This window comes from Dermacentor albipictus, chromosome 1, assembly GCF_038994185.2.
Source record: "Dermacentor albipictus isolate Rhodes 1998 colony chromosome 1, USDA_Dalb.pri_finalv2, whole genome shotgun sequence".
Lineage (NCBI taxonomy): Eukaryota > Metazoa > Arthropoda > Arachnida > Ixodida > Ixodidae > Dermacentor > Dermacentor albipictus.
Genome location: NC_091821.1, coordinates 225,672,315 through 225,698,795, shown reverse-complemented (window position 1 = coordinate 225,698,795; position 26,481 = coordinate 225,672,315). Strand labels below are relative to the sequence as shown.

Here is a 26,481-nt window from a genome sequence, read left to right as displayed (position 1 = left end):
ACTAATACTGCTTCACCTTTTCGGTGCTACTGCAGCTTCTCCCTTTTTTCACTGTGAGTCCGAGCATAAGCGCAGCTGCACATGACTGCTATTGATTATGATTTTGGGTGAATGTGGCTCGGCCTCATTTCGGTTACTGAGTGACTAATATATATTAATGACCTCTGCATGCAAGTGGAGATGTTTCCATTACTAATGAATTAAATTATTAGAAGAGTGATTTTTTTTTCTTTCATGAGTCCTTAGCATTGCTCACTGGAAAAAGGAGCAACACTCCGATACATATCATTCATATGCATTTCACATGCCGTTGATAAAAGACTCTACCGAACTGAAGTCTGCAGATATTTTACAGGGTCAAAAAAGTATGCAAAGCAATTTGAAGCGAGGTGAACATACAGCATCATATTCATTCTCTAGGCATAGGCTATCCATAGCTTAGAAATAATTTAGTTGGCTAACCTCCATCTCTTTAAAAAGATATTGTAAACTTCGTCCTGTGTATATCTTTAAGTATATTGTGTCTGTGCATGGTTTTTACAGTGGAAATTTAATATATGTTGAAGTGCAAAAATAAGGATGAGGTAGGCACCTCTGGTGCTTCTAATGCGTTGGTCCTCATATTGTCAGGATCTGCAGAAATAAAGCTTAAGTATGAATTAAAACCCGTGCATGTCTGTGCCAACAATGATGCAGTAACTTTTTAGCCACAATAAAATTTTAAGTGAAAGAATAAAGGAAACTCAAGAGACACCTCAGGTGATGTGTAGGTGGCAGAACTCTGTTAATGACACTTTATATAGGGGGGGGGGGGGGGGGGGGGTTAGACTTCAGCATTGCAATCATGGGGAGGGCACTGGATCAGGCCCTGGAGCCCCCGTAGTCTGCACCTATATGTGTCACAATCATGGAACAGAATATCTTCTCACAAAATCTATGCCATACACGCACATGTGTGCACTGGAGGTAGCAGACGACTCGAGGGGTGATTGACACTGAGCATAATTCCGAAGGCCCGTCAGGCGGCAACTTCTCACATCTCGTGGCGAGTAGTGTTCTAGAATATTCCGCACACTTTAATACAGGATTGCACACTGTCAAGATATTTAGAACTTGAGGAGGGCAGATCGACCTACCGTGCCAAGCAAGCTACACGCAGTGCACATGCGCATCACAGCAGCAGCAGAATCCTTAACCCTTTGAGTGAGGGTCGATTTTTTTGCCATATGCGACTTCCCAGAGTCGATTTTTTTTTTATTGCAGATTCCGATTCTTCTTAGGGACTTATGTTTTAAAAAATTACCATAATTTTTCTAGAGTGATCATAAAGTGAGAAAAAAATATTTTGCATTGGTATATATGCACTCTTCATTCATGAATAACAACAATAAAAAAGGATATAAACTTATCAGAATTAAAAATTCAATGCATTTTTATGCACATAGTTTGAGGCTTTGAAAATACGCACATGAGAATATTTCGCAAGCCTCAAATGTTCCTGCTCTTACACTAATACGTACGTCCATAGTGTAATCAAACTGCGTAGGTGCGTGCACTCAAGAAAACTGTTTGGTTGTGTGCCCATCAAAAAAAGCAACACGTGTGACAAACTTCCGCTAATCTTCATCTTATCGCCAACCAGCAAGGGCAATTAGTTTTCGCGAGTCTTAAAAGAAAGAAAAGAAATAGAAACGCATGCACAGTGGCATCCTTCCTATGCACACCCCTGTGAGCACCACGAGCGAAAAACAAGCAGTCACCCTTTGAGCGATTAGGAACGAGATAGCCATCAGTTTTGCAAGCACAAGAAACCGAAACCACCCGCGAAACGAAATCCAAACGGCCACCCGCCCGCGCGCACGTCAATGCACGAGTGGTAGTATATAGATGCGTGGGAGCAAACTAGCGCTAAAACAAACCATGCAACGAAAACCAAGAAAGGGAGGCGCACGAAAAAAATTCCGTGTATCCCCACATAGCGGCAGCACATGACAGAAAAGGAAAAGTTAGGAAATTGGTGCGCTTTTTAAACGTACAAACGGCGGCGCCGTAAATATACGGAATTGACCATTTTCGAACTTGTTCGCGACACCGTATATTTACGTCTTTGACCGTAAAAGGGTTAAGTTGGTGCAACACACAAGTGGACGCCACTCAAACTTGTCGGGGCTAATTGCTTTGTCACATGAAGTTTCCGTGTTAGTTGGTTTTAGGCATAAAATGTAGAGGTAGATGATTGCTACTTTTAACAATGCATTATTTTAAACTTTCAGGCAGCTATTTTTTTGTGTCTCAAGGTATCTCTGAAATAAATTCACTCTTAATCAACCAATCAACCTTTTGTATAGTTTGAAAAAATAATCAAATGGTCACCTTGGTGTGGTGTGGAGACCTAGTTTCCATTATGGCACCTAATGGTGATAAAGCTTCATGTATGTCATGTGGTGTAGGCTTCAAGAGCTTTGGAATGTTAGTTATACTGTGGAATTAAATTAGCTAAACATTATTGGTTGATGTCAGTGACATATTTTATAGTAGTATGTTGGTTGAGCTAGTTGGCTAATATTTCTCGAACGTTAAGCTAGAGCAAATGCGACAAAGATAATGTTCCCTAAAGTGATATTGTGGCAAACATTTCCAGATTTTTGTGTAATTAGAATTATTGTTTTCATTATCCTAAGGTATGGAGGCATGAAAGTAAAATACTGTTGAACTGTGTAAAGGGTGTTTTGTAGTTTTATATTTCCTGGATGAACAATTACCCCAGGGCAGAACTTATTTCTCCTCCATAATTTAATTTAGAAGCTTAGTTGCATGGTCCGCTCTAAGTTGCTTCTAATATTTGGATCACACACAAAATAATGTGGCAGTTTAACCTGGAGGCAAAGCATTGGTAGCGATCGCGAAGTATTAGACAATTACATGAAGTAAGGTTAATAGTTTTGCCAGCTGTATAAATTGCACTAAAGATTTGCTTATTAATTAAGCTAACAAGCATTCTGTCATGTGTGTACAGATAAACATGAACAGATCTCATTTGATGACTGCGAGCGCTTGCTGTCACCTTGCTGGCATGATGAAGAGCGCCGGCAGTGAGCAACGAACACTTCATTTTGCTGCTCACTTCACCACGTCTCTGAAGCTTTGATAATGTGACATCCAACGCTAGGTGCGTGGGAAGACCGCATGTGAAGCCCATGAGCGATCTCGGCTCATCCTTACCTTTGCACCTACTGCAGATCACCTCCAAGGTACGGCGCACAAGTTGAATATGTGCAGCCATGGCCGCACTAGAGGAGAAGATGCGCACTCTCCTCCTTTAGTGCATGCTTGATCACGTGACCTCCAATATAGGGCAGGCAGGAAGATGGCGCACACCGAACCACTATGCTTCTCGGCTCACTCTCGCACCCTTACCTTTGCACCTGCATCATATGACGCTCAGGCTACAGTGTACAGTCGAATCTTGATAATTCGAACTCGAAGGTGCCCGAAAATTTGTTCAAATTAAAAGAAATTCGAATTAAAGGAAGCTAATTGAATGGAGGACTTATGTGTAGTGGCGCATGTGCAGTGAGCTAGCATAAGTGGGATTTTGCAGAAGATTTATTCACACGTATTTACAAATTACAGTCAGTTATTAGGTGGATCGATGCTCGTACTGTGATAGGAGACGGCGCGTGCATGCGTGTATAATTAAAGGAAACACACCATGTCCCGTGACAATTGCCCCCTTCGAACTTCTGGTGTGCTTCACTGTGTACAGCTTTTGTATTGGGGCGAAGTTGACTTTCGGGAAGCGACATTATGCATTGTGCCATGCTTTCCACGCTTCGAAGCATTGGAGAGGATTACAAAGGCGTAGTCGGTGCCATTGCTAACAGCAGTGAATTGTTTCAATGAGAAACACGCGCCGAACAGCAAAAAGCTTGGTAGCAAACGTTCAAGTAGCTAGGCATAGCATTGCTGTGGTGTGGCTACGGCTACCAGCCGATTTGCGTGCAAGATCGCCGGCTCGAGATGGTGCGATAATCAAAATGGTGGTGATGGTGGCTTTGGTTAATGCTGTTTCAAACCTGCGGTAATGGCAGAAAGTTCGGAAAATCGTACAGTGAAAGTTTTTTTGCGTCTGAAATTTCAGCCATTCTTATACATTGACTCTGTGGGATACATGGCGGTGCCGCAACACTGACAGAAGTTGCTAACCCGTCACTAACAGAACTAATCGGTGATGCATGCCTGCAAGCACCTGTGCACAAATTTCCGCCACGTCTTTTTTTTTTTTTTTTTCATGCATGACATTGAAGAGTCTCTCCTAAGCTCTTCTATGGTGAGGTCAGGAATGTTGGACGTAGGTGCCGTCGTGCGATTGGGAATGCTGCTGAGAGCATTGTCAAAGTGCAGTATGTTCGAATTAACTGTCGCAAATGCTTGCGCGTTCGAGTTACCGGGAATTTTTACCCATTGGAATACATGTAAGTTTGATGGGACCGTGGTGTCAGTTCGAATAAACCGAATGTTTGAATTAAGCGTGTTCAAATTAACGAGATTCGACTGTACTTGAATAGGGCAGTGAAGTGACCGTCAGGGGCTGTGCCTTGACGGAGCTGTCACGGTAGGTGGCGACTGTAGCGCCACATTTGGCGTAGCCAAACCTTTACTTTGTGTTTTGTGACACAATTTGTGTATAAACGGTGACGCCTTGCTTCAGCACTGGGTAAGCCACGCTTGAGCCTTTGCTGTACCCCTGGATGTAGCACTGGATACACTCGAGTGGACGCTACAAGGAAGCCCTCGCTTCTTAAGGCACCTACGGACCCTGAATGACGTAGCCTATGGCAGCGAAACTTGCACAGAGTGGATAAACCACTTAAGGAGGATTGTGCAGTTTTTGAACTACACTTAGAGCCGCACTTAATTGTGAGGGGCTATGTGCATGTAATCAACAGCAAAGAAGTTTCGTCTACCGCGAGGAAAGCCTTTGCTTTCGTCAGATGCCGTGCCAACAACCATAACATTTGCCCCGGCGTGCTTGCACGTGTTGCCAAGAAGGAACCAGAGAAAACGCAAGGCTGAACAAATCAACAGGCAGCTTAAATTGTACTGCTTTTGAGCGCTGGAGAGCGTCAGACTGTAGACGAGTCTACTGATGTTTGCGAGGTGATTTGTGTGTATGAGCACAAAAATGGGGATGTAAATTCTGCCGTGACGGTCACCATGCTCAAGAATGTAACTCCTGCTGATAAGCAGTGGGTTCTGCATGATATGCATGATGCGGAAGGAGTTTGTTTTACTTCATGCACCTTTGACATCGTCGCAGGGGAAGTGAGAATCAAACAGGCCATGTTTTGTACAGAAGATAGCTCTGGTGGTTTTTGTGCGAAGACATTTTTGCATGGTGAGCTGGTGGCAGAATCATTGCTGACAACAATGCAGGACACAGCAAGTGCTTTCAACAAGCCAAAGAGTTAAATCTCTGTAATGCTGCTGCTGCGAACAACGGGATCCTTTTGACCAGCAGTCTTACAGACCACTTGCATCACCAAATAAAAAACAAGTGGAAAGCCGCTTTCAGCAAAAATTGCCTTGGTAGAATGACAAAGGATGGAGCATTGCGTTGCATGCAAATATTTGAGAAAAGCGCTTCTGACTTGCTGGTCACGTCTCCAGAGTCGGAAGTCGCCAAAATATACACCAAAGAGAACATTGCATAAATTGCAAGCATGCATGTGCAAAAGCAAGCGTCTTGCATCAAAGACAACGAAGCTCAGCGAAGACCTGATGAAAGCCAATAGAGGAAAGCCGATAGTGCTGCGACTATAGAAGTGCTTGCCGAAAGGATTAAGCATTTCTCATCAAAGCAGCAGCTTGCTGTTCGGCAGTGTTTTGAGGCTTCAAGGAGGAAAAGTGCATGTTGGATGATCTACAACTAGGTGTGGATTGTGGAGTGCATGCTGCTTAAAATGTGTAGCCCAAAACTTTAGAAATATATGCAAAAGCAGGCAATTCTAACCCTTCCAAGGGGAACGACAATAAAGAAACGCAGCTGAATACAGGAGTAGTTATGGGTTTAACAAGCAAATGCTGATCACTCTAAAATAGAGAATGGTGCCACTAGATGAACTTCACAGGCATGGAGACATTATCATTGATGAAATGAAGCTCTCCAAACATCCTTCAGTGACCACAGGAGGAAAAATTTGAAGGTTTTGTCGACTTCGGCGCATACACACCCGAGGACCAAAAGACCCTGCCATGCCATCATGGCCTTGTTGTAATGTTCGTACTTGTTAGCTGTTGGACGTAGGTGCTTGGTGTCTTTGGTAGCCATGAGAATGTCAAGGGTGAATTGCTTGCGAAAATTCTGCTTGAGGCCACAATACTCTCGGAATAAGGTGGGCTTCTTATCGACTATATTATATGTGATGCACCCTCTTGGAATAGAAAGATGTGGAGAGTGTTTAATGTAAAGGCATCAATGAAAAAAGTTATCTGCAAGAAGCAACACCCAGTTGACAGTAGCCGGTTTCTGCATTTTATTTTCTGATTTCCCTTGTCCTGTCGACAATATTTGCAACTGGCTTCTCGACACGACTTTCATGGACAGGTGTCCATACGGTTTGTGAAGGAAGCCTTGTGCTTGACAACAGGGCACTCACATTGAGGGCAATGCCTGGGGTATCAAATGTTCATATTGCACCGAACAACTCTGAAAAAATGCGAGTGGGTTATGCTTTTCAGCTCTTTGGACATAGACCTCTGCAAGCATTCTTTCTCTATTGCACACAACTAGAGAGAAGCTGTGGCAGCGTAAAAGCTACTGCATAATTCTTTTCAAGAATTAACTTGCTGATTGCTGCAATGATGTCTAGGTATCCAGCAGAAGCTCTGACAACCAATTCCACCAGTGTACGAAAGATCCAAAATATGCTTGAATTTGTGAACACATGGGAGCGCCAGACTGACAAATTTTCTAAGTGACTCAACAGCAGAAGGACTAAGGGTAACACTGACAAGTACGCTCGAGCTTCTTGACTACTTCAATAAAAAGGTCGGATTCAAATATTTACTAACTTCAAAGCTTAGCCAGGATAAAGTTGAGAACTTTTTTGGTATAGTGAGACTTTTGTCGGGCTGCAACAGTCGTCCAACTCCGCAGCACTTTTTACTGACTGTTCATTGTCTTTCTTTTTACAACTTGGCACAAAGCGTCACGAGCAGCAATGTAGAGGATGATGTGATGGGGGGGGGGGGAACTGTCTTCCTGAGGCAACCGACAGAGAAAAGGATACCACTAAGGGAAAGATTTTGGAGACGGAAGTTGTACACAAAGGAAAATGCGGACGTTCTGACTACATCTTTGCTAGCAGAAACTCATCAACACGTGCATCATGTGAAGAGAAGCAAGTCAAGATTAATATACTACGTTTCAGGCTATGTGGCAAGAAGGTGCATGCTGCCGACCAAATGTCTTGATTACATTGCCCGCCTCTTGCTCTCAACTGAGCAAGGGCTGCTTGTTGGCTGCTTCTACATTTGTACAGTTGAAAGATCAGGGTGGTTTGTTGTAACCTTCAGTTGAATTTTTTACATTTATTACATGCTTAGGTGATAGTTTCACAAGTTGTTTTTCTACTAATAAGGTGCACAGTGAGAGTGTAATGGATATCTTGGAGATGATTCATTCTGCTAGGCTCTTAAGTGTTAGTTTTAAAGCACGTGCATAATGCTTGACACCCCATGTTGTTGGCTTTCTTAAGCGCTTTTTAGTAAAGGGGCTGAAAAAAGCCAAACCTCCAAGCAGAAGTCAACTAAGCACTTGAAGCTAAACAGGCTGAATTGAACACATGTTAAACCATTAATTTGACTGGTACTTATGTATACTTCTATTGTGCATTTCTGTATTACGTTCCCAATTTTGTCATACCATGGCAAACATTTTAAGATGCCTCTAATATCATTGTATATTTGTGTGTATATTTCTGTATGTTAACTTCTGTATTGTCTTGATCTTGAACATTTTGTTTGTTTGTTTTGCTTTGTAATAGTACTTAAATTCTTGGCATCCTCATACCATAGAAGTATGCAATAAAAGTTCGAAGGTAATGATTATCTGTTGCAGTGTTCTTTTTTTTTTTTCGTCGCGTTTCCATTGTGCAAAATTTTAACAACATACCAGTAAGCATTAACTGCTGCAGTGCACACAGCATGCACCACCCTTTCTGATCGGTGCAAGAAAGCATCGATTTATCACGGTTTTGGCTAAAATTGAGAAAAATGGCTGTGGCTTAGGTAAGGTTAAGCCTAGGATGCGAAGCATACTAGCCTTTATTTTAGTTGTTGAAGCACTGTTTAGCCTGGTGAACTGCTGTTGCTTGGCTATATTTGGTTCGGCTAGACGAAGAAACAACTCATGCATTACTGCTTCGCCTTCAAGAGTGGAACGCGACAGCGTTCCCGTTGACCCGCCAAGGGGTGTAAGACAATGGGCTACAGGGCAGCGACTACGCGCCCCGCATTGGACGCGGTGAGCGTCGAGCAAAGCAGCGTTCGGCGCGGCAACGAAATGTGCGCCTGAGCAAGAGACGCACGCCTTAGAAACAGCTCGTTTCTAAGGCAACACCGCATTCACTAGAGGCGCTTTTGTACCGCTTTGAAGCATCGTACTCGTGGCTCAGTGGTAGCGTCTCCGTCCCACACTCCGGAGACCCTGGTTCGATTCCCACCCAGCCCGTCTTGCAAGAGTTGAGCCAAAGCCACTTCTCCTCTGTCGTGACGTCACGGTGTCACGTGGTTTCATGGCGACACCGCCGCGCCTGAGGAGCTGGGTTGAGCTCTCGTAATATGCTTTGCATAAAATTAAATTTCAGATGCTAGAAAAGTTAGTTTGACTTAAAGGGCGCGTGCCGAGTGTGACTGAATGAAAGAAGTTGTGGAAGTAGCATTTAGAGCGCACATGCCGCGCAGGCTTCCATATGCGCTTCCCGTAGTTGTCGATCACAGTGCCGCTGCAATAGTCGTCGAAGGAGTACAGTCGTTCCATTGCCCTATTCCAGTACACTGTACTCAGGCTGCTCTTTTTTATTGCACTTGCAGTTTATATAGAACATAACAGCGATGGCAAAAATACGCCTGGAATGTCCATATAGTTGCTATATTGCAATGAAATTGTGTACTAGGGGTGCAGGTAGGCTCTATGCATGCTTGTACCACATGCAGTTGACAGGCAAGCATACTGTCGCATGTTTGCCTTTTTCAGCATTTATCTTCCTCTATGCGATTCCACATACCAATATGTAGACCCATGTGTGTCAGAGCCGTCCATCACAGCAGTGCTTTTTGCTTTTCATGTTGCTGCTGCGGCCATTTGTTCTCCTTCATATAGAGTGATCACCGGAACCACTAGCACAGAATCAGAATCGGAATTTATTGTTGGAAGTAGAGATAATGGTGCTGTAGTAATGATGACGCGCAGTGTGATTAGGCACCAAGTACAGGCCGGAAACTCAAAGCTCCCAAATGAGTTTAGGGCCATTTTAAGTTAATTCCTGCAGTAGCATGTGAAAAAATAAAACAAGGCCAATGCTGTCTGTCGGACTGCCAGTTGTGCAAATTTTATTGTTGCTGTTAAGGTAAGGTATATAGTACATTTTTCTGATATTGGCAGTGAATAATGGTGAAGGGTTGGAATTGTGAGGACTTTGTCATTGTAATGTAACATGGATTCAATGATATCCTGAATGAGAATGTTTTTAGCAATTGTTTTTAATTGTCTTTCACCTGCTGGCAGAAAAAGTTGGTGGATGACTTTTTTTTCTTTGCAGCCCCAAAACATCCTGTTTAATTTGGAAGGTACGTCGGTGAAGCTCGGAGACTTTGGCCTTGCCACTCGCAGTAACCAGCAGGAGCCGTTATCTCGTCAGTTTCCATGGGCACCTCACACGGGTCATACACAAGGTGTAGGCACCAGCCTGTATGCTGCACCGGAGCAGCGTGAACAAGCCTCTTATGACAACAAGGTGTGCCTTGCTTCATATGTTATGTGCCCTTTGTTCAGTGTCACACTGCATGAGGTTATTGATTCTTGCATATATGCCTCACACAAGCTTCACACAAGCTTCACACAAGCTTCACACAAGCCTCACACAAATTAGAAATAAATTTCTAATTTGCTGCGCATAAAACTCTCTCATTACTAATTACAGTAAAAGCTCGTTAATTCGAACCGCAAGGGGAAGCCGCTTCAGTTCGAACTAATGAAAGTGAAGGAGAGCAACAGTACACTGCGATTTGGAAGCAGTAGGGAATGTTAGAAATTTGGCATGTCAGAAAGTGATGGCGTGTGCCGCGGGCACAACCATCTTCAAGTCGAAGCTCTGGGTCCGACTGTGCCACACCACCGATGTCCACCGAAACGAACGTTAGCCGAGGCTTAACACCATCACAATGAATAGCGACGGCCGATACCTCCTAAGCTGAAAACAGAGGTACACAACCGATGAAAACTGCCGAGACAAAGACGCCGAACATGTGAAGGTGGCGAAGGCCCTGATTCGTTGGTTCTTGATTGCAAGCGCAGCTGCGATGTACTTGATTCGCTGTGTTTTGACGCTTGCCGTGCCATCTCCGCACAACATTAGCAGCTGTACAAGATTTGCAAAGCCTCCGAGATTCGCAGCGGGCAAGAAGTGTCGGAGGTTACGTAGAACGGAGAGGCGGCAGCCGCCGCTGCCTTCTGGCTGACCCGGCGTCGGTTAGATTTTTTTCCGATTTTAGCTTCTGTCGCCGTTCTCTCTGTTTAGGAGGCATTACAGCCTTGTGTGGAGACAGTAGACGCGTTTCTCTGGCCGTGTGCCAGGCGAGCGTAGTTCGAATTATCCGTGAGGGAACCTTCTCACGTTCGAATTAACGGACTTTTTTATACATAGACTTCTGTGGAGCTTGGCTGGACCAAATCGTACAGTTCGAATTATACATAAATTCGAATTATTGAAGTTCGAATTAACGAGCTTTCACTGTAATCTCTCTCTCCAGTTTTCTATAGTATGAGGACCTGAAATGAGCAGCAACATGCCTACATGGCAGACATTGGGAATCTACAATGGGACAAATTTCAACATCACTCCTGATGCAGGTGGTGACATTAAATGATGACTGAAATTAAAGCAAGCAGTTCTGTGTGGCAATTGTATCTAGCAATAATGGTAGAGTTGCCATCAATCGAGAGGGTGCCACATGCCTAAATGAACTAGATTTATGGTATGTTTTAATTTGGTCAGAAGCTCTGGCTTTCACTTTCCATACACAGACAAAATATTAATTTAATTTGAGTGCAAATATTAAATTTTTAGGGAAGTGACAGGAAGTATCATAAAAGGAGATTATGTAAATGCAGTCATCTTCCATTAATTCGACCTTGATGGTATTGACCAAAGATAAAAATTATCCAGCGAGTCCAATGAATTCCTTCTGTGCCATGCTATTATCCTGAATTCTGACCAAAATAGGCCAATCTTTTCACTGAAGCTTTTTTTTTTTTTTAAGAAGCAGTGTGGACAATATTGTTACGTAGGAAGACGCAGACGAAAAGCTATGTACAAATATATTTACAAAGAAAATACGCTGCGCTTGGCCAAGAGGCAACAGCCCGCGCTAGCTTCTAATCGTCGTCGTCTTCACACTGCTGGCCTTTCGTGATCGCACATATTGTGCCGTAGCACTACCCCCGGCTGCAAAAGCGCCGTCCCGGAGCGACTAAAGATCGGACTCGGAAGCAGTGTAGTAGGCCTTGAGCCTACTGACGTGTACGACATCACTAGATGCCACAGGAGAGGACGAGGTTGAGCCCAGAGGAGCAATTTCGTAAGTCACAGGCGTCACCTGGCGCAGCACGCGGTAGGGCCCTGTGTATCGCGAAAGAAGCTTCTCTGAAAGTCCGACGTGACGAGAGGGCGACCACAGGAGCACGAGCGCACCAGGTGAAAACTGTACGTCACGATGGCGGGCGTTGTACTGACACTGCTGAGTGGTCTGTGAGGCCGTAAGTCGAGCACGGGCAAGCTGGCGTGCATGGTCGGCGAGGGCGATGGCGTCGCGCGCATACTCGCTTGTTGAGACCGCAGCAGGAGGAAGTGCCGTGTCTAGGGGCAAGGGAGGTTCGCGACCGTACAGTAGATAAAAGGGAGAAAATCCGGCGGTGTCGTGCCGGGAAGAATTGTACGCAAATGTTACGTAAGGAAGGGCAATGTCCCAGTCGTGGTGGTCCTTGGAAACGTACTTGGCCAGCATATCGGTAAGAGTACGGTTTAACCGCTCTGTCAGGCCATTGGTTTGAGGATGGTATGAAGTAGTCAGTTTGTGTTGAATGGAGCAGGAACGCACAATGTCAGCGATAACTTTCGAGAGGAAGTTTCGACCACGGTCAGTAAGCAGCTGTCGCGGGGCGCCATGAAGCAAGATAATGTCACGCAAGAGAAAGTCCGCGACGTCAGTGGCGCAGCTGGTAGGGAGAGCCCGAGTGATAGCGTATCGGGTGGCGTAATCAGTGGGAAAGGGACCGAGCAGGTCTAATCCAACACGAAAGAACGGTTCCACAGGGACGGTGATCTGCTGGAGATGACCGGCAGGTAGCACCTGAGGTGTCTTCCGACGCTGGCAGGGATCACAGGCAGCAACATAGCGTCGAACGGAGCGGGCGAGACCAGGCCTATAGAAGCGGCGGCGGACGCGGTCGTACATGCGGGTTACCCCAAGATGTCCTGCAGTGGGTGCGTCATGCATCTCAAAGAGCACAGTCTGTCGTAGATGTTTTGGCACGACAAGAAGAAGAGCAGGGCCATCAGGGAGGAAGCTCCTTCGGTACAGAATGCCGCCCTGGAGGACATATCGGCGAACGGATGCGTCGGTAGGTGTAGAGCGCAGACGCTCGATGAGTACTCGCAGCGATAGGTCTCGGTACTGCTCATCGGCGATGTTAGCGAAGGCAGACACAGAGAAAATGCCGTCGGCGGTACTACTGTCGGCGTCGTCAGGCTCGTCTACCGGGTAGCGAGACAGGCAGTCAGCGTCCTTGTGTAGTCGGCCAGATTTGTAGGTGACAGAGAACGAATATTCTTGGAGGCGTAAGGCCCAGCGACCAAGTCTTCCTGAAGGGTCTTTCAATGAGCATAACCAACAAAGCGCGTGATGGTCTGTGACAACGGAAAAGGATCGGCCATATAAGTATGGGCGGAATTTCGCAACCGCCCAAACTAGGGCCAGACACTCACGCTCAGTGATGGAATAGTTGCGCTCCGCGGGTGAGAGGAGCCTGCTGGCGTAAGCGATAACACGGTCGTGGCCACGCTGGCGTTGTGCCAGTACTGCTCCAATTCCGTGACCGCTGGCATCAGTACGGACTTCGGTAGGCGCAGAAGGATCGAAATGGGCCAGAACTGGAGGCATTGTGAGAATGTCGATTAGATGAGAGAATGCAGAGGCCTCGTTATCGCCCCACTGGAAAGAAGCGTCTTTTTTCAAAAGGTCGGTTAGTGGTCGTGCTATGGCGGCGAAATTCCTCACGAAACGGCGGAAGTACAAACAAAGGCCGATGAAGCTGCGCACATCCTTGACACACTTCGGAACAGGGAAGTGCGTAACTGCATGGATCTTGCCTGGGTCCAGTTGCACTCCGTTCGCGTCAACGAGATGTCCAAGGACGGTAATCAGGCGACGGCAGAATTGGCACTTCGATGCGTTGAGTTGCAGACCGGCTCGCCGAAAAACGTCCAGGACTGCTGAGAGGCGTTCGAGGTGCGTAGCGAACGTTGGGGAGAATACGATAACGTCGTCCAAGTAGCACAAGCACGTGGACCATTTGAAACCGTGAAGAAGGGAGTCCATCATGCGTTCAAAAGTGGCAGGAGCGTTACATAGGCCAAACGGCATCACCATGAATTGATAAAGACCGTCGTGTGTTACAAAGGCAGTCTTCTCGCGGTCGAGATCGTCCACGGCAATCTGCCAATAGCCGGAGCGAAGGTCAATAGAGGAGAAATAGCGAGCACCGTGGAGGCAGTCAAGGGCGTCATCAATCCGAGGTAGGGGATACACGTCCTTTTTGGTAACCCTGTTAAGGTGCCGATAATCCACGCAAAAGCGCCATGAGCCATCCTTCTTTTTTACCAGCACAACCGGTGACGCCCAAGGACTACATGACGGTTCAATAATGTTCTTGGCAAGCATTTTGCGAACTTCTGCGTGAATAACTTTACGCTCAGCTGATGACACTCGATACGGGCGGCGATGAATAGGAGGGGCATCGCCGGTATTAATGCGATGTTTGACAGCTGTAGTTTGGGCTAAAGGACGATCGTTAAAGTCAAAAATATCGTGGTAGGAAAACAGAACGCGGTAGAGTTCACGAGCGTGCTCGGAGGGCAAGTCGGGGGCAATCATTTTCCGTAAGTCAGCGATGGTACAATTTGTCGACTGCGATGGTAGAGGAGTATCGGATGAAGTGTCGTCTACTGCAATGGATGCTACTGAGTGATCCTCGAATGAACAAAGCTGGGCCAAAGACATCCCACGTGGCAGCACTCGTGTCGTCAAGCCAAAGTTGACCACTGGCAGGCAGACGCAATTCGCCGTAATAGATAAAACTGTATGGGGTACTGTGATCCCGTGTGTAAGGAGGACGTCTTGCATAGGAGCCGCGATGTAGTGACCGTCGGGGACTGGTGGGGATGACACTAGGTCAACGTAGGTCAGTGCCGAAGGTGGCAAGCGAACGTAGTCGGCGGAACTGAGGCGACTGGGGTGTGGTTCAGCAGGATCCAGAACAGGCAGGTCAAGGCGGAGAGTACTGGCAGAACAATCGATGAGAGCAGAATGTGCGGAGAGGAAGTCTAAGCCGAGGATGATGTTGTGGGGACAGTGGGCGATGACTGTGAATAGCACGATTGTTGAGCGATCGGCGAAGGAGACGCGGGCGGTACACATACCAATTACGGGGGCTGTTCCGCCATCGGCGACACGGACAACAGGCGTCGTGGCGGGCGTGATAATTTTCTTGAGCCGGTTGCGAAGGTCAGCGCTCATTACGGACAAATGCGCCCCAATGTCTATGAGAGCAGACACAGAAACACCGTCGACTTGCACGTCAAGAAGGTTCAGATGAGTGGGCAAAGTCAGTAGAGGATTTAGCGGCGTAGGGAGCAATGCAGCGTCACCTCGAGGCGCTGCATCGTCTAGTTTTCCGGCTGGGAGCGGCGTCCGAAGGGAGTAGGCGAATAGGAGCGACGGGGCTGGGGAGAGCGAGATTGTCGTCGTTGGGGCGAAGGCGATCGAGAATAGGGGCGGTTCGTTTCAGGAGAATCAGTGGCGGCATTATCGGAGCGTGCGGCATAGGGACGAGAAGGGCCACCTGAGGGGCGAGAGTAGGCAGTATAAGTAGACCGGATCGGGGAACTCCAGCGACTACGACAGTGCCGAGAAATGTGCCCGATTCGATGGCAGTGGAAACAAATAGGCTTGTCGTCAGCAGTGCGCCATTCAGATGGGTTGCGGAAACGTGGTGGGTAAGAAGATGCGGGACGGGGCGAATTCGAAGAAGCCGAGCGGGTATCAGGGCGATGGGCCGAGCAGATGGTGTGAAGACCCATGTTTTCAAACTCCTGGCGGACAACTGCCTGGATCAGTGAGACCGTGACTGTAGATGTGGTGGTGGGACTGGAGTCGAAGGCAGCCGGATAGGCGGCCTCGATCTCACGCCGGACGAGCCTGGTAACATCGGCAGTGTTGTAGGGACGAGGAGCATCGGCACAGGAAGATGTCGCTGGGGTGTTGGGCAGACGGGCAAACTGTTGGTCAATACGTTGGCTTTTGGCGAGTTCCAGGCGGCGGCACTCTTTTATAACAGCATCCACCGTGGTTACGTTGTTGCAAACGAGCAAGTTGAAGGCGTCATCAGCAATGCCTTTGAGGATGTGGGAAACCTTGTCTGACTCAGTCATGTGGGTGTCAACTTTGCGGCACAGAGCCAAGACGTCCTGAATGTACGTGACATAGGGCTCTGTTGACGTCTGAACACGGCCGGAAAGCGCCTTCTGCGCGGCAAGTTGTTGACCGTAGGGGTTGCCGAACAAGTCACGAAGCTTTGTCTTAAGTGAATCCCAACTGGTTAGCTCATCTTCGTGCATGCGATACCAAACTCGAGGTGTGCCACCGAGGTAAAAGACTACGTTGGCGAGCATAATAGTAGGGTCCCACCGGTTATTGCGGCTGACGTGTTCATACAGGCAGATCCAGTCATCGACGTCTTCCCCATCTTGGCCCGAGAATACGCCAGGATCACGGGGAGCGGGGAGAGTGATGTAGGTCGTCGAAGTGGCAGCAGGTGTCGGAGCATGCGGAGTCGGGTTGTCGTCGCCGGGAGCCATGAAGGAAGGCTCGACGTACCGTCCACTGCGAAGCTCCGTGACGAGGTACGGGGAACGTCCACCTCCACCAGATATGTACAAATATATTTACAAAGAAAATACGCTGCGCTTGGCCAAGAGGCAACAGCCCGCGCTAGCTTCTAATCGTCGTCGTCGTCTTCACACTGCTGGCCTTTCGTGATCGCACATATTGTGCCGTAGCAATATTTTAAGCATATATATCAAATCTCGACAATTTTTTTCCAACAGCAACACTTACAAGCACTATACAAGAAACTTAAAAGTATAATCAGTGAGAAAGTAAGAACGGCAAAAAAATGAAAAATAGCCTTGACAAGCCCAGCTTGTCCTTGGCCGATTTTACCAGAAAGGCATGGACGAACCTAGCTCGTCCATGGCATGGAAGGGGTTAAAGAAAGGGTCAGAAAAAAATGTCTGATTACACCACTGCCTCATTTGGCAATATTAACCCAATTCTAACATACCCTGTAATATAATGCGCACATGGTTTTGGGGGGTTTTTGGAGTGTTTGGAGGAGCCAAATATAATGTGCACCCACTTTTATAACAAATTTTTGCATGCCTCTGCTTCTGGCAAATCAAAAATAAGATGAATCCTAAAGAGGTTATCTTCATGGAATAAAAATTTATTTACACGTAGTGTCCATTGTCTTCAGTTCTGCACTGTTTTATCGCTGTCTATGAACCACAATGCGTCACTTTCCTTGTGGCATGTTGCATATAATATTCCACATTTGAAGGTTGAAATTTATTTGTAGCACAAAATAAAACAAGCATACATATTCAGCAGTACATTAGGACGTCCCAAAGTAGAACTGTCCAGGGAACCTTCTGTTTCACAATGCATAAAAGATAATGATAAAAACAGCTGCAGGCTGCATCCAACAAGTGATTACACACTGCAGACTGTCGTATACTACATGCAAAATTTCAAGATAAAACAATAAAATGGAAGAACTGTGCTCATAAAAAAGGTTATTTCAATATGATAAGCTAACAGAGGCATAAGCACACAATATCAAGATCGTACAACTCGCAAATTTATAACAGTACAATGCAAAAGTGTTTGTTTAAAATCAATATAAACACCAAACGTGCAGAAATTTTGCGTTGTAGAAATTGCTACTAAATACTAAAAAGCACAACCACAGAAAAAGAAAACAAAAATAGAAAGGAAATCTGCAAGAAAATGAAAAAGGGAAAAAAAAGAAGTAACAGAGAAAGCTGCTCTTCTAACGATTATATTTTGAATTTTCATTTAATGGAGTACAAAGAAGAGAAAATCTTAATGTCTTTAGTAATTGCATTCCAAACAGTTGCACCACGGAATCTGAATGTAAACTGTGATGATGTGATTTTGGGTAAAAGGAAGTTACTCCATTCAAACTACCTAGTGTTGTATGAATTAACGATGTTGCACTAAGAAAGGACATCTGTAGGTTTGTCAAGATGAATGAAGCGATACATGAGAAGTAACAATTTATATTGAAATAGATACTGGACGGGTAGAATACGGAGAAGTTGGTACATAGGCAGGGAATAGCAGCGCAGTGCTCTAAATGTCACAAGTTTCATTGCTTGGTTTTGAAGGCATTCTAAACACTTGAGGTGAGTAGGATATGCGTTTCCCCATGTAGGCAAACGGCATGGCAAATGGCTACCTATATAAGCATGATATAACGAAGTAAGAATATGTGGCACAAGGTGTGCATGTGTTTTGATGATAACATGGATACCAAATTACATTTTGTGCAGTAATGAACTGACCCGACAGTGGTATTTTAGGTGTTTGTCAAGGGTAACATGAAGAATTTCACTTCTTCAGATATTGGTAGTCTATAATTAAAAAAACTTGTTATGGGACTTACTTTTGGTGGGCTATAAAACGGGACAAACATTGTTTTAACTGGATTCATATGCAGTTGGTTTAAGGTGCACCACGTGTGGATGTTAGAGAGGTCAGTATTGAGTGCAACTTGTCGAGTGGTTAGTGTGTTCTGAGATGAGTATAATGTGGTATCGTCGGCATATATTAGGCACTCTGAATTGGTCAGTACATTGAGTAAGACATTTATAAATAATAAGAAAAGCAACGTACCTAAGATGAACCTTGAGGAATGCCACAGGTAATTAACCCTTTGAAGGTTGATTTTTTTCGGCATATGTGACCGCCCAGGGTCTATTTTTTTATTGCAGATTCTGATTCTTCTTAGGGACTTATTTCGAAAAAAATTTGCTGTAATTTTTCTAGGGTCACTGTAAAGCGAAGAAAAGATATTTTGCGTTGGTATATATGCACTCTTCATTCATGAATAACAACAATAAAAAAGGAAATAAACTTATTAGAATTAAAAGTTTGGTGCATTTTTATGCACATAGTTCAAGGCTTTGAAAATCTGCACATGAGAATATTTCGCAAGCCTCAAATGTTCCTGCTCTTACACTAATACGTACGTCCATAGCGTAATCGAACTGCGTAGGTGCGCGCATTCAAGAAAACTGTTTGGTTGTGTGCCCATCAAAGAAAGCAACACGTGTGACAAACTTCTGCTAATCTTCATCTCTTCGCCAACCAGCTAGGGCAAGTTTTCACGAGTCTTAAAAGAAAGAAAAGGAATAGAAATGCATGCACGACGGCATCCTTCCTATGCGCACCCCTGTGAGCACTAAACGAGCGAAAAACAAGCGCTCACCCTTTGAGTGATTAGGAATGAGATAGTCATCAGTTTCGCAAGCACAAAAAGCCGAAACCGTCCGCGAAACAAAATCCAAACGTTCGCCCGGCCGCACGCGACCGGTAGTATATAGAAGCGCTGGAGCAAACTAGCGCTAAAACAAACCATGCAACGAAAACCGAGAGAGGGAGGCGTGCGAAAAAAATTCCCCGTATCCCCACATAGTGGCAGCACATGACAGAAAAGTAAAGGTTAGGAAATTGGTGCGCTTTTTAAACGTACAGACAGCACCGTAAATATACGGCATCGACCATTTTCGAACTTGTTCATGGCGTTGTATATTTACGTGATTCAGTGATTCAATAATTCAGTGATTGAATTATTGATTACTCCAAAAGAGCAATCAGAATCAAATGAAGAAAAGATGTGATCAGTCAGCATAGAAGAGTCTGAAAGATCCTAGCTGAAATCCGAGTTGAGGAGAAAAAGCCATAGCTGAGTAGACAAGTTACATAGTCAGAGCAAGACTGGCAGTTGAAATTGAGAATGTTAATGTGTATGTCTCCGCAAATTATTATATTTTTGTTTTCATTAATTAACGCATGTAATATATATTTAAGCTGAAAACAGAATTTCGCATATGAGGTTGACAATATAGCACCTACTATTGTACAGCTATTATTGACTGGTAGGGAATCGTGGTCAAACTCTAGCCAGATGGATTCGCATAACAAGTCCTGAAAAGCAAGATTATAACGTCAAACGTAGAACACTGATGATCTGATGAAAACAGCCAAACCGGACCAGGAAACAGAATTTTTCAAACCGGCCATTCGGCCGTTGGCTGGGCCGAATGGTGCAAGCCCTCGGGGACGAGAGGCGTCGATTTCCATGGGCGACGGCATTCGAAGCACGTTCCTCATGCATTTTCCATGCCAATCCCAAAGAACAGTCCACGAATGGTGGCGCCGGGGCAGATCACAGCGTTTTCGATGCACGCGGCTGGCTGCACCTCTTCTTTTTTTTTTTTATCCAGCGGCTGTGCCCGGACTAACCACTTCACATACACGCCCTTTGCGACTTCTCTTTGCCCCAAACACTGGCAATCTATCTTGCATGCCTTTCCTTTCTTTAATGCTGTGCGCTTGGTACTTCCAGGTCCCGAACAGCATTCGAGTTACAGCGTGGCATATCATTCTTGACAGGAAGCTAGCAAGCACACAGTTTTCGAGAAAGGAAATGCCAGCAAGACAGATGATTATTGTTTGGGGACAAGATACACACCCAAATAGACGTAAACTTTTTTGTAGAGGCCTCCATAGTGCGATAAACATGACACACCTGTTATGTTAGCTTAGCACATAAAATAACTTATTTTTTGAATGAGCTTTTGTAGGTAAAGCTTGAAAACAGTAAGTTGTCATTGCAATCCTATGCAACCATGGTGATAACTTGTTCTGCCGTCATCTTGTGACAACAATGGTGATGACACTGGCTCTGACAGCAGGCTGTTGCTAACAGCACGAGTACAGTTTTGGTTTCATATCCGTTTGTAATGCAGGGGCAATTTTGTCACCAACTTTCTTGGGAAAATGGCACACATTAAAATTGGATAAATATAGTAATTGTTCATTGTAATTTGCCATTTTCACATCAACATCTGCCAAAGGCAGACTGACAATCAGCATTTTTGGCTGGAGATAATGTGTCGGACAGGTTGACTGTCCCTTAGCACTGCAAAAACAGGCACTGCAGTCATTGGGGCAGGCACATGTGTGCTGAGTAGTCAAGTTCGAATTGTCCAATGAGGAACAATGTCATGATCAAAATAATTATACCATTTGCCCATAATAGGGTCCAGCCTCTCCTTCATTTACTAACTCTGACCCATCAGTGCTGTTGTCTGTTTATTAATTCTTTTGACCTTATGTTCACGAGTCTTTTTGCATTGCAAAGCATATACTTCTAAAATACAAAATACTGTCGATAAATGGTCACTAGCATCAATTCTACTGCACCTGAAACAGTCTTGATTTAAGCCTCCCAATTGATTTCATACTTTCTGCCAATCCCAGCATAGTTAAGGATGTAGAAGTGATAGGTAGGGTAAAGTGCAGCGATCATAGGTTAGTGAGGCATAGCATTCACCTCAATTTAAAGAGAGAAAGAGTAAAATTGGTCAAGAAGAAACAGGTCAACCTAGAGGCAGTAAGAGTAAAAGCAGACAAATTCAGGCTGGTGCTTGATAACAAGTATGCAGCCTTAGAACAGAGAGATGTAGATGACATAGAGGTAATGAATAGAGACTGAAGAAGCCGTAAGAAATGGACGCAGTCTGAAATCAGTTAGAAGGCAACTTGGCATAGGGCAAACCAAGATGTACGCACTGAAGGATAAGCACGATAATATCATCAGCAATCTTGAATATATAGTAAAAGCAGCAAAAGAACTCTATACTGACCTGTGCAGTACCCAGAGGACTCAGGATAACTCCATTCGAAGCAGTAATGAACAGGATACAGAAACTCCTCCTATAACTAGTGATGAGGTCAGAAGGGCCTTGCAAGACATGAACGGGGAAGAGTGGTGGGAAAAGATGGAATAACAGTCGATTTAATCAAAGATAGAGGGCACATAATGCTTGGAAAACTGGCGGCTCTTTATACGAAGTGTCTATCGAATGCAAAAATTATACTAATCCACAAAAAGGGAGACATTAAAGAATTGAAAAATTATAGGCCCATCAGCTTACTCCTAGTATTATGTAAAATATGTACCAAGATAATCTCCAATAAAATGAGGGCAACACTGGACTTTAGTTTCAGGAAGGGATACTCTATAATGGACCACATCCATGTCATCCAACTTCTGGGGAAGTTTTGTGCTATGTGAAGTTCAGTATATTGGGAGTGGCTGCTATTCTTGTTTGATGTAACCGTAATTGCTGTATATTCTCATTGTAACTTTACATTGTTCAGGAATTGTTCCATAGAAGGGATAATTTGATGCAAATGGATTTGATATGTCAGGTTCGTCTGTAGAAGGCACTTTTGTCTGTTCTAAGCATTTAACTTTCAAAGTAAAAATATGCAAAATGCCTGTATGCAGTATAAAACATAGAGGAGTCCCCAGTAGATTGCTCAGTCAGCCCACACATTTAATCGTGTAAAGCCAAACGTGTTGCCCGGGTGTTCAGGTATGTCGACGATTTCCTGGTTCTCTTAAATATCAGACGAAGTGATTGTCTCCCTGATATCATTTGCAGTATTTTATCAGTTTTTCAGCATTGCTCTCGGCATCTTAGTTTCACCCATGAGGCACCACAAGAAAATTCCATCAAGTTTTTAGATTTGACTCTAACCTTTCACCCTCAAGGTCACATTTGCTGGGCTTATAGTTCAAGAACTAAAGAGACGTTGCTACCGTACCAATCCGCTCACTCGAAACTGGTCCAGCGTGGCATAGCCTCTTTGTGCTTGTCGAATGCGGTGGAAAAGAGTTGTACGCATCTAATGCAAAACAGTGCCGCCCAGCAAGAAAGGAGACTGTTAGCGGCAGGCTATCCAAAGACTTTGATCACTGCAGTGGCTGAACCTGTGTACAAGCGTTTGAAAAAGAAAAACAGGGAGGATCGCGAAGTGCGAGACAAAATAAAAAAGAACTTGGTGGTCATGCCGTATGTACATGGCATTTCTCATCGATTGAAAAAGGTTGCGGCAAGAAACGACGTCAGTTTGCTTTGTTCTGCGCCTTGTAAGCTTGCAAAACTTTGCAGTAGGGTCTCACAGCACAGGTCGCGAAAGAGTACGTGCAATACCAAGCATGTTGTGAAGCACCGCACGTGCGACACATGTGTAGTGTACAGTATCCCTTTGACATGTGGTAGAGATTATATAGGACAAACTGGTCGCTGTGTCAATGATCGCATGCGTGAGCATGCAAATCTAATACCCACAGACACAGGAGGTAATCTTCCGCTGCATTGTAAGGAGTGCGGTTGTGATCCTATCTTCAATGACGTTTCAATCTTGGCGAAGGCTAAGACTCAGCAGGAAAGAGAACTGATTGAAGCCTATTGCATCTATAAACTTGGCCCCGAGAAGTGTGTAAGCGCCCCATCTGTGTTCCTAACCAAGAAAGAGCTTTTATTTATTGATAACTGTAGACGTGTATAGATAAGGTGTTGACTGTGTTTTTGTTTGGTTGTGCCTACGCATGTTCAGTACGGACTTGGGGGGCGTCGTTTTCATGATTAAAGTTCAGTTGTTAGTCCAGCCACCTTCCTGTCTCTTTGTCTATGTCTGCCTCTCGATGTTTTCCTACTCTAAAGTTTGCTGGCATTCTCCTAGCAAAGCCAAACTAAATTGAAGTTGGCAGCAAATGGCAGTTTTCCTGCTGATTGACTCTGCAGCCACTACTACCAAATTGCCAAGTAATCTTTGGCATGAGCTTTATTTTTTACTGTTGCCAGATCGAAACAGCATTGTGATGTTTGTAAAAGAGAAATACATACATGCCTGAAATCATTTTTTTTCTCTGTTCTACAGGTTTGGAATTCATTAGTCTATTGAGAGATTATTGATGTCTGTATTAAGGACCTATTCTAGTTATTTTTTGAAACAACTTCTTGTACAGTCTGTTTCACACTTAGGGGGAAACTCGGAGCACCTTGGACTGCAGTGCGGTGAACGCTTGAGTCAGGCGGTGGCAGCAGCTCGCACGTGCGCAGGTGCTCGAGGGGCGAGGTCTTGAACCGCGTCGTCTGCTGCAGCGGCACGCGCTGCCCGCATTGTCAGGAAGTGTGCTACTGCGCGGATTTCATCCTTACTGCGTGAAATGAGCGGGTATTCTTTACTAAGCATTGTGCGATGCCCACTGATGCACCTCGAAGGTAAGTTCATCGCTGAAAGGTGCTGGTCAATCATAGACGATGTACTGATTCCATACGTTCTTGACAGCCCGTTCCCACAAGGCGACTATATATTCCAACACGATAGGTCGCCAAGCCACACTGCTCGTGTTGTGCAAGAACTGCTCGAAGAGCCCGCCATCACTCTCCTGGAGTGGCTGCCCAAATCCCTGGGCGTTAACATCATTTAAAATGTATAAGGCTTATTGAAAGTATCGCTGGCGCACCAGCCTCTCTATCAGTCGCCCGAGGATAGGCTTTGGTCCACCATTGTCAGCAAGTGAGACGTGCTGCGAATGAACACGTCACTGATCAAGTCACTCTACACTTCACTGCCTTCCAGAATGAGTGCTGCTGCTGGGGACATGACGAGATACGAAGTGAAGTTTGGAGCGCGACGCGTCCAATTCCCTGCCGGCGGGCAGTGTCTGCCTGGTGTAGTGAATTATTGTCGAGAACAATCGCTTCCAGCTCATTGTCTTAACCTAAAACATTCCTTTATTCGTATCCATTTGTTTCGTCGTGTTTGGCCCCCATAGTTATCATTGTTGAGTGCTTTGTTTTCCTTTCAAGTCAAATAAAGACTGAGTGCATTGCGTGCACATATTGGTATGTCTTGTCACTGTGTGTTACGGTAGCACACACAGTGAAGAAATATACGTGCACGCACTCGGTGCCTCGGCCTTTTCAAAGAACAGACGAAGCATGCTGCCAAAAGAAGTTTGTAGAACTCCATTGTAGCCAATGAAGGCCCAGAGTTTGGCGTCACGCAATGTTTAGTAAAGAATGTCAGCTCAGTTCCCGCAGTAACGATGAAATCTTTGCACTACCTCTAACAGTGGCACTCTTCCCGACAATGCGGCGAGTGCGCGCCACTATAACAGACGACGCAGATCACTACTCCGTCCCTAGAGTGTCTGCGCCTGAGTGAGCTGCTGCCGCCGCCCGACTCCAGCGCTCGCTGCAGTGCTATGCAATGTGCTCTGAGTTTTCGCCTAAATGTGAAACAGACTGTACATGTGAGAGACCGTATAAAAATTTCTGATCTCTATGTCTTCGCAAACAATTGCAACCAAGATTTTGTTTTTAATCTCTTTATACACAAAGATATCCCTTTTCTACTGTGTACTGAGTGTTGCATAAATATGAGTGCCAGGTATACATGACTCTTCCATATAAACCGCTGATTAGTTTCAGTTCAAATTATGCACAGAGGTGTGCAAAAAGTTACGCAGTGGGTTCAGGTTAATACCACGTTTGTAAGCATTACTTGCCTGTTCCAATTCACAATAAATTCACAGTTTGTTATCTGTGGTGACACCACTAAAGCTGCTGATTTTGCCAGCAGCTACCGTTAGGTAGCGGCAACTGTCATTACTGTGGTGAAACGTGCCTTTCACTATATAGCGGTGACAGATGGCACCACTGTTGCACTGCAGCAAAATCAATACCAATTTTGAATGACATTGCCACAAATGGGCATTTCGGCTTTATTGGGGATGAAACGGGCAAGTAATGCCAAATATGCTTACAACACAAAGCTAGATATGGACAGAGGCAAAAAGCAACATGGACAGCGCTGTTAGGGTAGTAACGCTTACAAATGTGGTATTCAACTGAGCCTATTGCTAAATACCATCTTTGTGCAAAACTCGAGCTCAAATCAGCCAGAAATGTAGCTGGAATTTTAGCAGCAGAAGTTTAGCTGTATACTTGGCCCCCATTTCTATTTATACAACGCTTAGTACATAATTAAACCATTGCTGATTTCAAAGTCGTCATTGCAGAGACTGTGGGCGGTCTCACAAGTGCTCTTGGGCCTAAGGAACAATAGTACAGTAGTGCAAACAATCACAAGGGCATTTATTGCACCTTTCGTACACTAACGCCTGCTAACCGAATTCCTATCCACAAAACATGCCGATGGGCGCGCGACAAATCTAGGAAGTCCAACTCACCGTGACTGGATATTGAATGAATATGTTCGGCCCATGCTAAACACTAACGCCTGGTTGTTCGCGTGTACGGTCATGCGAACGGTGTCGCATTTAAACGATCATGTTTGTCCTTTCTGGTGTGCTGCTCCTAGGCCTCACAGGTCCGGCAGAAGCATGGATTGGCTCACACGCGGCACATCCAGACTGCTTGCCGACCCCGAGTGAAAAAAGGAAGAGCCTACTGCCTGTCGCACCCAACTAACCTCGTTGTTAGGTAGCATTAGCAGCGCAGCACTTGCGCCATCTCTCGTAATACGCTGCAACCAAACCGACCCCTGGCGGCACTTAGCTATGGGGAGAAGCTGGATTACAGGACACACGAGAGCCATGCGAGGAAAACTACACAGGCGACGCTTGAGAGTCGTGCATCCCCACAAAACATATTTCCTAAAGGACATGCAGAAAGGCACTAAACTTAATCTTGCCACCTTTATAATTATAGCAACATTGTGTTCCTTCTA

General features: G+C 45.2%; 1 protein-coding gene across 1 annotated transcript in view; it reads left to right on the top strand.

The window, feature by feature from the left end:
* The window catches only part of LOC139054231 (eukaryotic translation initiation factor 2-alpha kinase 1-like), a 92,426-nt gene that overhangs the window by 40,529 nt on the left and 25,416 nt on the right, over positions 1-26,481 (top strand). Inside the window, exon 13 of the mRNA XM_070530936.1 lies at positions 9,825-10,019. Within this exon, the coding sequence (XP_070387037.1) occupies positions 9,825-10,019 (195 nt within the window). The remainder of the gene's footprint in view (positions 1-9,824; positions 10,020-26,481) is intronic.